The following is a 14,034-nucleotide window of genomic DNA, read 5'->3' as shown; positions in this document are numbered from 1 at the left end:
CATCACTGAAAAAGGCAAGATTTTGCAAGCAGGAGTGGAAGATCTCTGGGAGTTACAGGGCTCCATTTCTATCCTTAAAATTTCCCACTCTCCCCAAACATCCAAAAATAAAATAAGCTATGTCAGCCATAGTTCCCTCTAAGCTGAGCAGTGAGCAATCACTCACTTAAAAATCATCATCAACTCAGAATTTTCCAAACCTGCCCAGAAGCCGAGAGGGAAAGAGTGAGAGGGAAGGAGAGAGAGAGGAAGAGAGAGAAACAGTTAGAAAAAAGAGAGGAAGGAAAAGAGAAAGAAAAAGAATGGGAGTAAGGAAGAGAGAAAGAAAATCAAAATCTAGTTTGAAAGTAGCTCAACTATTTAAGTGGCATTTTGATATTGATAGAGTTGCCCTATTATGAGCTCACTGTTATAGACACACAGTACAGTATTTTATTTTGAAATTCTCTGAGGCAAAACAGGGTGGGTTTTTTATTTGTTTGTTTGTTTGTTTGTTTAATATTTCTGTGCCACCCAGTCCCGAAGGGACTGCAGCTCAGACACTATACTTTTCCGCCCACCCCCCAAAAAAAATTAGAGGGAACACTGATGTCAGCAACAATAAGTGGACAAGACCAGGGAATAAACTTAAAAGGAAGGGTAAAACTACTTTTATTGAGTTAGCTATAAGTCTGATTATGTTAGATCCCTCCTTGCCTCCACCATCCCACTTTAGTTTAGTGAGTTAGAGAGGTCACATCCTGATCCACTTCCAAATTTTATCTTCTTCTGGATATAAAAATACTTTAACTTAGGGAACAGATCTTACAAATCTCTGTCAAGGCCTTGTTCCTTATTCTCTACAACCTTGACTTTCCTCAAGTGCCTTTAGCCCCTAATAAATGGCTTGTTGCATCAAGAGCAGGTTCCAAAGAAATTAGAATATTATTTTAATATTATTTTTGGGGGGAGTGGGAATCAAGCAATGAAAAGAAGGAAAGAGTCAGAGGACCGACATTTTCTCTTTGGTGCTTCTGATAGTTGGCTTGGGAATTGCTTCTGAAAGTTTAAGATGGGGATGGGTATCACCCAGGGGTGGGTTCCACTTACCTTCACCACCGGTTTGCATCCTGACCTTTCCTCTTGGAATTCTGCTTCTGTGCACGCTCAGTAGCTATAATCAGTCCAAACCACAGCTGAGGAGCTGATCAGCTGTGATTCGGGGGAAGAAACAAAGGTAAGTATAAACCCGGGGGCCCTTTTTCAAGCCGCCGTATGGTGTATGGTATGCTTATGAGTGTGTATGTACTATATGGGGTTTCTTTTTAAATCTTAAATGTTTTAAATGTATTCAGATTATTTATGATTTGTTTTTCTCTGCTGTGAGCCGCCCCGAGTCCTCGGAGAGGGGCGGCAATACAAATCTAAATAATAAATAAATAAATAAAATAAATAAAACAACTTCCAAACAGTTAAAAAAAAATCAGGCATATCAGGGCTGTACTTAAAAAATGAATAGATTGGGGACCTTGTAGGAGGGCAGAGTAGAGGTGAAGAATTGAGTTGGGCTTGTGTTAATCTTTAACCCAACCATTCTGAGAAGACTTTGGGGACTTTATCTCAATAAAAAGGAGTAACTATTTGTTCTGTCGGGCTCTCTGGTAGACTCCTCCCCAAAATTCACAGGTACAAATTTCAGACACACACACGTTTGAAAATTCAAAACAATGTTCTTTATAATGAAAATTCACTTAAACCAAGCCCTCTTTTGGTATAGCAAAGAGCACTCATCTCCAAACAAACTGGTAATTTGTACAAGTCCCTTATCAGTTCTGTGATACTTAGCTTGCAGCTGTGAGGCAATTCACAGTCCTTCTTCTTTCACAAAGTGAAACACACTTTGTCCTGGTTTAGTTTCAAAGCGGGGGAAAAATCAGCACACAAAAGGTCAAAGTCAGTAAAGCAGTCACGAAACACAATGATCAGATAATCCTCCACAATGGCCAAACCCACAGGCTGCTATTTATAGCAGCCTCACTAATTACCACAGCCCCACCCAACCACAGGTGGCCTCATTTTCTTTGATAATAATCTCTCAGTTGTTGTTGCCTATGCATCGCTCTCCGCATGCGTGGCTGTATCATTAACTCTTGTTCTGAATCCAAGGAGGAGCTAGATAATGGATCTCCTTCTGAGCTGTCTGCCCCACTCTCCTCCTCCCTGTCACTCATGTCTTCTTGGTCAGAGGAGCCTTCATCAGCAGATTCCACCGGGGACAAAACAGACCTGCAGCATGTGGATGTCTCCCCCACATCCACAGTCCTTGGGGCAGGAGCTGCGCCAGAGCTAACCATAACACTATTTAGCTCTTCTTTATATTGTACTAGCAATCTGCATTCCTAAGGAGTGATAAGATATTTTTTTTCAAATTAATGTCCTTTTAAATTTGTCCCATACCAAATCCATTAAATTATTCATGTAATAATTCAGAGCATTTGTTCAGAAATGTATGTCTTTTCTAAATTTGAAAGCAAGAGATAATCATGAGTTAATTAACAAAAATGTTCTGCCCCATCTTAAGTCATTTTACTTGAGCAGGACGGAAATTATATGAAAGGGGCCACTCCTCCTTGCATTGTAGTGAGATCTGCTGTGAATGTCTATCAGACAGTTTTCAAACCTTCCTTGCAGAATAAGAATAATCTCAGCAGTCACACACGAATGAGCTTGAAAAATCCAAGAATTTAGGGAAACAATTGAAACAGAATCACTTGACATTTCATTTCACTTTTATTAATTTCCGTAAGGCAGAAATCACGTGACTGGGTGAGGTTTCAGTCACGCGTGAATGATTGATTGACAACAATTCTCTATTTTCATTGTTGCATAACTGAAATAAGCAGTTTGCATGATTACGGCCCATGCAGAGACACATGCAAAAGAAATACTTAGAATTAGGAGAGTAAAAAGACTTTACGGGGAGGGTTTAAAGTTGCCAAGTTTTTAAATTGAGCGTATGAACCTGCCCGCTCTTTCCTGAAGTCTTGATTAAGTGAACAAATTAGTAATTTAACATAGAAGAGTGAGGCTGTGTTCTGATACAAAAAGTGATCTTGTGGACCTAAAATGACCGTTTCCATTTCTATTAACCAGTTTTGGATCGGGTAAAATCTTGAAACTGCTCTTAATCTTAATCATGATTTTTCAAGTCCTCAACTTACAACCACAATTGAGCCCAAAATATACATTGTTAAGCGAGAAATTTGTTTAAGTGAGTTTTGGCCCATTTTACTTTTCACAAATGAATCACTGCGGTCATTAAATTAGAATCGCAGTTGTTAAGTGAACCTAGTTTCCCCGTTAACTTTGCTTGCCAACGGTCTTAAGTGTAAAAAATATTCATAACTCACTTTTTTCAGTGTCATCGTAACTTTTGAACGGTCACTAAATGGATGTAAGTTGAGGATTACCTGAACGGGTCCAAAGACGGGCTACAAGAATGGTGGAAGGTCCTAAGCATAAAACGTATCAGGAAAGACTTAATGAACTCAATCTGTATAGTCTGGAGGACAGAAGGAAAAGGGGGGACATGATCGAAACATTTAAATATGTTAAAGGGTTAAATAAAGTTCAGGAGGGAAGCGTTTTAACAGGAAAGTGAACATAAGAACAAGGGGGCACAATCTGAAGTTAGTTGGGGGAAAGATCAAAAGCAACATGAGAAAATATTATTTTACTGAAAGAGTAGTAGATCCTTGGAACAAACTTCCAGCAGACGTGGTAGATAAATCCACAGTAACTGAATTTAAACATGCCTGGAATAAACATATATCCATCCTAAGATAAAATACAGAAAAATAGTATAAGGGCAGACTAGATGGACCATGAGGTCTTTTTCTGCCGTCAGACTTCTATGTTTCTATGTACAAGTTAGTTTTATTGACTTGTTCGACATGAGGTTGCTTTAAAGCAGTGTGTCTCAATTATTTTCTGTTATGTCCCCCCCTCCCGCAGGAAGAAGTAAACATTTCATGCCCCCCAACTCTCCACTGGGATGATTGTTTCCAATATTCAGCATGGTTTCCCTGAAAAAACTCAAGCGGCTTATCAGCGTGATTGGGGTGTAATGTGTTTAAATGATCCCTTAATTTATTTGGCTTCATGCTATCCGTTGCCAACATTTTTAGACTCAGTAAACATACCGGTCTTGCCTCGTCTCCCACCCTAGTCACAGTGAAGCCAAGAGTTACATGAGCTTCATCATATTTCCTCATCTTAGCTTTTGGGAGATTTAGGTTTGTCTCATTATCTCCGTCTCTCTCCTCCTTTCTTTTCATCCCTGTTAAATATTTTTCCATGGTGTCTCTTAAGGGTTTGTTATCTGCACTTCGCATCTCCTACTCTGTGCTGTATGCTACTGTAAAAAAACCCTACTCCCTGCGGCAAAAAAAGCACGTTCCCCAGGTCACATGTTGCCCCTGGCTCGCTCCGCGCCCCCCAAGCTCCCCCCACTATTTGAGAAACACTGCTTCAAAGCGTCATAATAAAAACTAATCTCATGTTGACCCAGGATTTCATAAAGAAGTTTTGGGGAGGGGGGGTTGTTTTTCTGAAAAATTCTTAGAAATCTTAGCTTCCCAAAATTGCAAATGTACAGATGACAAGAGGTTGCTATAAATTAAGAGGAAAATATGTTTCTAGAGAAACAACAACATAAGGTGATGATTCTCCTAACTTTTCTTCGGAGACTCGGAATCATCTGATTAGACCTGTTTAAAAATGCCTCCAGAAGTTGGCGTTTTTAAGAAGATATTGGATAACCAATTTATTTATTTTATTTTTATTTTATTTATTTATTTATTCATTTGTCCAATACACAAATACATAGGAAGAAAATAAACATGAAGTAATATATATAAGGATAAAAGTGAAAATAGAAGAGAAGATATATGAAAGGAAGAAAATATATATGATATATGAGATAAAGGAAAGACAATTGGACAGGGGACGAAAGGCACACTAATGCACTTATGTACGCCCCTTACTGGCCTCTTAGGAACCTGGAGAGGTCAATCGTGGAGAGTCTAAGGGAGAAATGTTGGGGGTTAGGGGTTGACACTATTGAGTCCGGTAATGAGTTCCACGCTTCGACAACTCGATTGTTAAAGTCGTATTTTTTACAGTCAAGTTTGGAGCGGTTCGTATTAAGTTTGAATCTGTTGCGTGCTCTTGTGTTGTTGCGGTTGAAGCTGAAGTAGTCTGAAACGGTGTAGGGTTTCCTGCCTAGGCAAGGGGGGTTGGACTAGAAGACCTCCAAGGTCCCTTCCAGTGCTGTTTTTGCGTAAAATGAGATGCTGGAACACATTCACATTTGATCTAGTGTAGGATGTAGTTCCCCCTCAAAAAACACGTTTTGGCTGCCAGGCATTAAACAGTAAATTTGGAGTGCAGCCTTTACGAATGTTCCCTTAGCTATAACCAAACATTAATAATTGTGCTAAAAAGTATGGTGGCTTAGTAGATGCAGTTCTAATTGGTCTGGATTCTTTTTTCTTTTTTTTTCTAGTTTGTGTGCACCGTAATAGCCATTCTTTTGCACTATTTCTACATGAGCACGTTTGCTTGGATGTTTGTTGAGCAGCTTCATATCTACCGCATGCTGACCGAAGTGAGAAACATCAATTTTGGGCACATGAGGTTCTATTACGTTATGGGATGGGGGATTCCTGCCATTATAACAGGTAAGAAAGGCGCATGGTTCCCCTGTGAACTTAGGTTTATTCTTCTGACTGCCACAATTTCCTCCCAGGAATTCCTGGTAACTGAAAATTGGGGAATGTTTTATATTCTGAGCAAAATACCGGCAGACATATCAAAGTTTTGACTGGAAGATGATGATGATGATGATGATGATGATGATGATTATTATTATTATTATTATTATTATTATTATTATTATTTATTAGATTTGTATGCCACCCCTCTCCGAAGACTCGGGGCGGCTCACAACAATGATAAAAACAATATTATAGTAGCACAAATTTAATATTAAAAGAAATAACTAAAACCCTATCATATTAAAACCAAACAACACATATATACCAAACATAAATTATAAGGAGCCTGGGGAAAAGATGTCTCAAAACCCCCATGCCTGGAGGTATAGGTGGGTCTTGAGTAGTTTACGAAAGACAAGGAGGGAGGGAGCAGTTCTAATCTCCGGGGGGAGTTGATTCCAGAGGGCCGGGGCCGTCACAGAGAAGGCTCTTCCCCTGGGGCCCACCAGACGACATTGTTTAGTCGACGGGACCCGGAGAAGGCCAACTCTGTGGGACCTTATCGGTTGCTGGGATTCGTGCGGTAGCAGGCGGTTCCGGAGGTACTCTGGTCCAATGCCGTGTAGGGCTTTAAAGGTCATAACCAACACTTTGAATTGTGACCGGAAATTGATCGGCAGCCAATGCAGGCCATGGAGTGTTGTAGACACGTGGGCGAATCTGGGAAGCCCCACAATGGCTCTCGTGGCCGCATTCTGCACGATCTGAAGTTTCCGAACACTTTTCAAAGGTAGCCCCATGTACAGAGCGTTGCAGTAATCAAACCTCGAGGTGATGAGGGCATGGGAAAATACTACCTTAGTCTGGAGAAAAGTATACTAAATTAATATTCTGATTTTAAAAACTTACTTTTTGGTAGCAAAAGTTCACCATCCCCATCCAATGTACATTAGACTAGAAGTTAAACGTAGTGACTTAAAATATTTGAATGATTTTTAAGGGAAAATATTTAAACATGATTATCCAAAGATATGGTGAATGACCATTTCTTTAAAAAATATTTCTTGGTGTGAATTAATGCTTCAAATTCAAAGTTATGTTGAGTTTCTTGTCTTTTTTTGTCTTGCAATGCAGGTCTTGCTGTTGGTTTAGATCCTCAGGGATATGGGAACCAAGATTTTTGCTGGCTCTCTGTTTATGACACCCTGATTTGGAGTTTTGCTGGTCCAATTGTAATAGTTGTGGCTGTAAGTATTGTTGATTTTGCAATGATGTAGTCCTGTAATACTACAAGGTAACTGACAGCATAGAGAGAATGAACAACTAAGTAAGTGTGAGGACACCTTCCCTTCAGATTCATATACAAAATATAAATAAGAATTTATATCTAACAGCTCTTTAAAATTAATGGCAATTTGTTTAAGTTATTTTTTTAAAATATACTTTATTAGATTATTTTAAAAAAGAAAACAGGGAAAGGGGGGATGGGAATACAAAAAAGAGAAGTGGGAGTGGGGTAAACAGTATTTTTATACAGCGACATATATATTATTGTATATACAGTGATCCCTCGATTATCGTGAGGGTTCCGTTCCAAGACCCCTCGCGATAATCGATTTTTCGCGATGTAGGGTTGCGGAAGTAAAAACACCATCTGCGCATGCGCACCCTTTTTCCATGGCCGCGCATGCGCAGATGGTGGAGTTTGCGTGGGCGGCAGGGAAACCCCGATCTTCGTCTGCTCGCTGCTGCTGCGGCTGCCCAGCAGCTGATCTGCTCGGCGGCAGCAGTGAGGAGCCGAATCGGGCTTTCCCCTTTGCGTGGGCGGCGGGGAAACCCCGATCTTCATCTGCTCGCTGCTGCTGCAGCAGCAGCGAGCAGACGAAGATCGGGGTTTCCCCGCCGCCCACGCAAAGGGGAAACCCTGGCTCCTCGCTGATGCCCCCGCTCGCCTGCCCGCCGCCCGCCGCCCGCCAGCAAGAGGGGGAGAGATAGAGAAAGAGAGAGACGGAAAGAAAGAGATGAGAGAGGGAGGAAGAGAGTGTGAGAGAGGAAGAAGCAAGATAGAAAAAGAGAGAGAGAAAGAAAGATGAGAAAGGAAGGAAGAGAGTGACGTCATCGGGTGGGGAAAATCGCGATATAGCGTTTCGCGAAGATCGAGATCGCGAAAATCGAGGGATCACTGTACATTCCAAATATTTGTCTATAGGTAAATATTTTGTATTCAATATTCTTATTTGGATAATCTTATAGCTGTAGTATTTAGTAGTCCAAGAATAGCGTAGAAAGAAGAGGTGGTTGGAGGTGGGATAGAAAAGGAAAGAGAATGGAAAGAAAAGACGAAGATAGAGAGGAGAGAGAAGAAAAAGAGGAGGGGTGGTACCTGCAAACTAGCAGGCATTTGGATTGTGATGACTTAGTTTGAATATATTTATTATTTTTGTTAGTGAGAAGTAATTGTAGGTTGCGATATTAGTAAATTTCTGATAATTATCAAATGGATTGAACCCAGAGAGCGGTTGTATTGATTTTGGTCCGAATTTCTATTGTGTATATCTTTATTTTGATTTATATTAAGAGATTTTAATTGGTTTTTGTTTTATTGTCCTTAAAGTTGGATAGCCATCTGAACCATTTCTCCCAGGCCTTGTAGAACTCTGAATCGTTTTTGTTTTGAATTTCCATTGTTAATTTTGATAGTTCGGCGCATTCCATAATTTTACTAAGGATGGTTAAATTTGTCGGAGTGTCTTCTTTTTTCCAGTGCTGTGCGTATGTTTAAGTGATTGATTGATATGCCATCTAGTAATCTTCAACTTTCAGTAGCCCCTTTGATAGATTTTCTTTATGAAAATCTATCCCTAATCTGGTCTTCTAATGTATTCTTATTGGTACTGTAATTGCTTCATTCTGCTTACCAGGAGCAATGTGACTAGTGGCAAATTTATTTTATCCTTTATTTCCTCCAAAATTAATGGAGACCCCATTTTCTATTTTCACTGGCAGAAGCACCATGGGTCAGTCCTTCGCTGTTTCCAGGATAGCTCATGGTCCAGATCTAAGCAATCTGGCCCACAGACCCTAAGTTTGACACCCCTGTCTTAAATTGTGTGACCATAAGCTTACTTTAGTATGGCATAATTTCTTGGAAGTTTTTAAATTTTTTCTCCACATTAAAATCATGCACAACATTACATATACTGTACCTCAATACAAATAAATAAACATATATTGTCTGTTAAATGTAATAACCTAAATTACATTCCTATTTTACTTTTTATTATTCAGTCTGTCTCAACATTTCCTCTCCCCACTCTCCTCTTTCTATCTTAGGTGGCTATTCCACCTCTACTACCTACTTTCTTACACCTTCTCTCCCCTTTTCTACTACTATCTCCTCCTTCTTCCTTCTCTACTTCCCGTTCTACTCTCTCTCCTTTCTCTCCTTCTTTTCTCCTTTCCTCTTACACCCTCTAAATCCTTCCCTGAGTGGATAATTTTTTAAAATTAATTAAATTAAATTTATACACCACCCTTCTCCGAGTGGACTCAGGGTGGCTTACAAGAATAAAAGAAATAATTCTATTTCTATCACTTGAAAAACTGAAAAGCTTCTCTAAATTTTTACCCTTTATAATCATGGCTCTGAGTTCTTAATTCCATATCTATTCTATTATATCTTTACGTTAGACATGTGTTATTTGTCTAATGCTGCCTCCTCTGTCTAATTTCGTCCTCCACAAATTATTTTTCTCATTTCCTTTCATCCCATTCATATTAAACTAAATAGTTAAATCCTTATCTATATTCATTTCCAAACCATTCATAAAATTTCACCCATACTTTGTAAAATTCCAAAGTACTGCATAATTCTTTAGCTCATTATCAGTACAGTCTTTCGCATTTGCTTTCCTAACTACGGTACTTCCATCCCATTCTCTACATTTTCAGAGTTTTCCATGTATAATTTTTATTGCTTCTTAAATACTTTACACATTCTTTTGTTGCTGTTATATTAGTCTGTTATCGTTTGGAGTTTATATTTCTGTCTTCTGTGCTAATGCTTTTATTGTTAGTGTTAAGTCAGTAATGACACAAGTTTTTTGTAGCTTAACTTGCATTTATTTTACAAGAGCTGTAACAATAACCAGTAACTAACCACTACTAACACCAACAACCCGCACTGGCAAACTGTCATTCTATTTACAGTGTTCCCTCGATTTTCACGGGGGATGCGTTCCGAGATCGCCCGCGAAAGTTGAATTTCCGCGAAGTAGAAATGCGGAAGTAAATACACCATTTTTGGCTATGGACAGTATCACAAGCCATCCCTTAACACTTTAAACCCCTAAATTACCATTTCCCATTCCCTTAACAACCATTTACTCACCATTATTACTGGTACTCACCATTGAATAAGACACTTAGTGATCCTGATATTTATAAACATAATTATTTATTAACAATAATAATTTTTTCTGTTATTTATTTGCAAAAAATATTAGTTTGGCAATGACATATGATGTCATCAGGTGGGAAAAACCGTGGTATAGAAAAAAACCCGCGAAGTATTTTTTAATTGATATTTTTTTAAAAACCGTTTTATAGGCTATTCGCGAAGTTCAAACCCGCGAAAATCGAGGGAACACTGTATACCTTTTCAAAGTAGTTGCATTCGTCTTGGCCAATCAGCGAGCGACTGTTGCCGACAGCAGTTCGGGAGCCAATCACATTGCTTGATTTGATTAACTGTCAGAGATAACAGTTAGTTTATGTGAGCTATTTAGAACTCTGTGAAGGAAAAATAAAATTACAAATATAAATACAGAAAGAATCTCAGAAGGGTAATTCTTTTTTTTTAATCCACCCCCCCCCCGCAGATACACAGTGTATTTGTAAAATAGAAATTGTGTCTAATCTTTTTGTATTTTTTCCTTCAAGATCAACATTGTGATCTTCATTTTAGCCGTGAAAGCATCATACAAACGAAGGCAACGTTCCCTGGAGAAAACTGGTGTCATGTAAGTTTATAACTGGATAGAAAAGAAATGATCTTGAGTAGAGATAATGTGATGTATTTGTTAAAACAATGATTCTTAGCAGTTTACTGAGACTTAAACAGATGTCGGAAAGGTGCTTTTTCAAGAGGCAACTGGACTTTCTGATTTTTCTTCGAAGACGTTTCGCTTCGCATCCAAGAAAGGAATCCAATAATAAATAAAATAAAGTCCAGTTGCCTCTTGAGAAAGCACCTTTGGGACAACCATGACCTGGATGATTAAGAATCTCTACAGACACTTAAGAAGATGGTATCAAGACTGGGGAAGCGTGTGGCATTTAATCTCATTTACTTTACTTCCTTCAAATCTCATTTCCATATTCCAGTTTATTGTTGTTTTATTTGTTTTGGTTGTTTTTTTTTAAATTCATAAAATAGCATTTTGCATAGTTTTAGTGAACTGCTGGGTGGTAATAATAATAATAATAATAATAATAATAATAATAATAATAATAATAATAATAATAAGGTTTTGTATGCCGCCCCTCTCTGAAGACTCGGGGCGGCTCACAACAACGATAAAAACAATATTATACTGGCACAAATCTAATATTAAAAAAACTAAAAACCCTATCATAATTAAAAACCAAACAGCAAATACATACAAACATAAGTTGTAATAAACCTGGGGGAAAGGTGGCTCAAATCACCCATGCCTGGCGGTATAGGTGGGTCTTAAGTAGTTTACGGAAGACAAGGAGGGTGGGAGCAGTTCTAATCTCCGGGGGGAGTTGATTCCAGAGGGCCGGGGCCACCACAGAGAAGGCTCTTCCCCTGGGGCCCGCCAGACGACATTGGAAAAACAGATCTTAGAAAAATATAAAGATTAAGGATTTCCTTTAGACCTGAACTCCCTGCAGTGGGTTACTTTAGAGATTCTTATAGGATTTTGGAGCTGAAGGAACAGCCAGGTTCTGTTGGATAAAGATACCAATGCACACAAGTAGTTCTGGGCACAGCACCGGGCCACGGCATTACCAGAAACTGGGCTGCACAAACAAACAAAGTCCCATCTGTGGGATGCAGGCAGCACACAAAATTGCATCCTCTCCGGTCTGTGGGGAAAAAACCCTCTCTCCACAGAACTGGTCACTGGTTCCCAAAAGTTTTGGCACCCACTGATTTAGAAGTCACAGTTCAGTTACTAACACCTGTTTGGACAACGCTGGACAAGGTTTATGTGCCCCCCCCCCAAAAATCCCCCAACCCCTACACCACATAACAGAGTGGAGTGAAAGCATGTTTGTTTCTCATTTTAGTTAGGGATAGTGTTGGGCGAACCCGTTGACGTTCGGGTTTGGCCGAACTCCAACCCCAACACCTCTGGTCTGGCGTGAGGCGAAGGGCTGGGGGGGAGGTCAGGCTCCGATCCCCAGGAGCTCAGCGGGGAGAAAGTCCTGACGCCGGCAGGAGAGCCGCAGTGGAACAAGCGAGAAGCTCCTAAGCGGGCTCCAGGGTCAGGCGCGGCCCTTACCACCCCCCCAGTGGAGGGGGCCAAGCAAATGGGAAATGGGATTCCCCACCTCCTTTTGCTTACACACACACACACACTTTGTGTCCCAAAGGCCCAGATTCCCTCCGCCCTTTTAAAGCCTTTCAGAGGCACAGCCCTCTCTGTCTCTCCCTCCCGCCCACCACCCACTTGAAGCTGCCGGCTGGGATCCTGAATAGCCGGCATGTGCAGACAGCGCCTCCCCTCCCCCGCTGCTGCAATAGTATCGCGTTGTTCGATCGAACGCCGAACCTGAACACGGACTCCTGGAAAAGTCTTAATTCGGCACGGACCCGAAATATGCAAGTTCGGTTCGCCCAACACTAGTTTTAGGGATCTTCCAGAATGCTTTGTTTCCTAGGATAGATTGGCAGTTCTGTGTTAGCAAAAACTTAAGAAGATAAGGATTTAGGGGTAGCGATTTCTGGCAGTCTCAAAATGGGTGAACAGTGCAGTCAGGCGGTAGGGAAAGCAAGTAGAATGCTTGGCTGCATAGCTAGAGGTATAACAAGCAGGAAGAGGGAGATTGTGACCCCACTGTATAGAGCACTAGTGAGACCACATTTGGAATACTGTGTTCAGTTCTGGAGACCTCACCTATAAAAAGATATTGATAAAATTGAACAGGTCCAAAGATGGGCTACAGAAAGGGTGGAAGGTCTTAAGCATAAAACTTATTAGGAAAGACTTCATGAACTCAATTTGTATAGTCTGGAGGACAGAAATGAAAAATGGGGACAATCAAAACATTTAAATATGTTAAAGGGTTAAATAAGGTTCAGGAGGGAAGTGTTTTTAATAGGAAAGTGAACACAAGAACAATTGGACACAATCTGAGGTTAGTTGGGAGAAAGATCAGAAGCAACGTGAGAAAATATTATTTTACTGAAAGAGTAGTAGATGCTTGGAATAAACTTTCAGCAGACGTGATTGGTAAGTCCACAGTAACTGAATTTAAACATAATTTAAACATATACTCATCCTAAGATAAAATACAGGAAATAGTATAAGGGGAGACTAAATGGACCATGAGGTCTTTTTTCTGCCGTCAATCTTTTATGTTTATGTTTATGAAGTACTGTAGTAGAAGTCTGCATAGGAGGCAGTTATATGTGATGCCTTAAAATGATTATCTGAATGGTGCTTTTTATCTAGCTCTGTACTGAGGACTGCCTTCCTGCTTCTCCTGTTGGTCAGTGCAACATGGTTGCTGGGTCTGATGGCAGTAAACAGTGGCATAATGACCTTTCACTACTTGTTTGCTATCTTTAGCTGCTTACAGGTAGGTGATCCCCTTTGGTTTTAATGGCAAGCTTTTTGATCTGTTTCAAGAGTCTTGGTAATTTATTTGCACAAGCAAACTTTTTTTTAAAAGATAGCAATAGCCAGGGTGTCCAGCAAACCTGGAAAACAGGGAATTATCAGGGAAATCAGCGGTTTGGAAAATATCAGGGAATTCATGAAAAAAACAGAATACAGTGGTACCTCGGTACTCGACCACAATTCGTTCCAGAAGTGTGGTCAAGAACCGATTTGGTCGAGTACCGAATTTATTTATCCCATAGGAAATAATGGAAATGGATTTAATTGGTTCCCAGCCCCTGTTAACTCGCTGGGAACCAATTAAATCTATTTTCTTTATTTCCAATGGGATAAATAAATTCGCTACTCCAAGCTGCAGGAAAGGTGGGGGCTGCTGGAAGCAATGAGGAAAGGAGCCCCCAGAA

The 14,034-nt window shown here is 40.0% G+C and overlaps 1 protein-coding gene across 3 annotated transcripts in view; it reads left to right on the top strand.

Moving 5' to 3' along the window:
• CELSR1 (cadherin EGF LAG seven-pass G-type receptor 1) overlaps nucleotides 1-14,034 on the top strand; it is a 252,181-nt gene that overhangs the window by 217,601 nt on the left and 20,546 nt on the right. For all 3 annotated transcript variants that reach the window (XM_070755356.1, XM_070755355.1, XM_070755358.1), the window contains exons 25-28: nucleotides 5,546-5,720; nucleotides 6,891-7,003; nucleotides 10,698-10,777; nucleotides 13,463-13,589. In XM_070755356.1, coding sequence (XP_070611457.1) covers nucleotides 5,546-5,720; nucleotides 6,891-7,003; nucleotides 10,698-10,777; nucleotides 13,463-13,589 — 495 coding nt within the window. The remainder of the gene's footprint in view (nucleotides 1-5,545; nucleotides 5,721-6,890; nucleotides 7,004-10,697; nucleotides 10,778-13,462; nucleotides 13,590-14,034) is intronic.

This window comes from Erythrolamprus reginae, chromosome 6 (assembly GCF_031021105.1).
Source record: "Erythrolamprus reginae isolate rEryReg1 chromosome 6, rEryReg1.hap1, whole genome shotgun sequence".
Classification (NCBI taxonomy): domain Eukaryota; kingdom Metazoa; phylum Chordata; class Lepidosauria; order Squamata; family Dipsadidae; genus Erythrolamprus; species Erythrolamprus reginae.
This window is presented reverse-complemented; position numbering and strand designations above follow the sequence as displayed.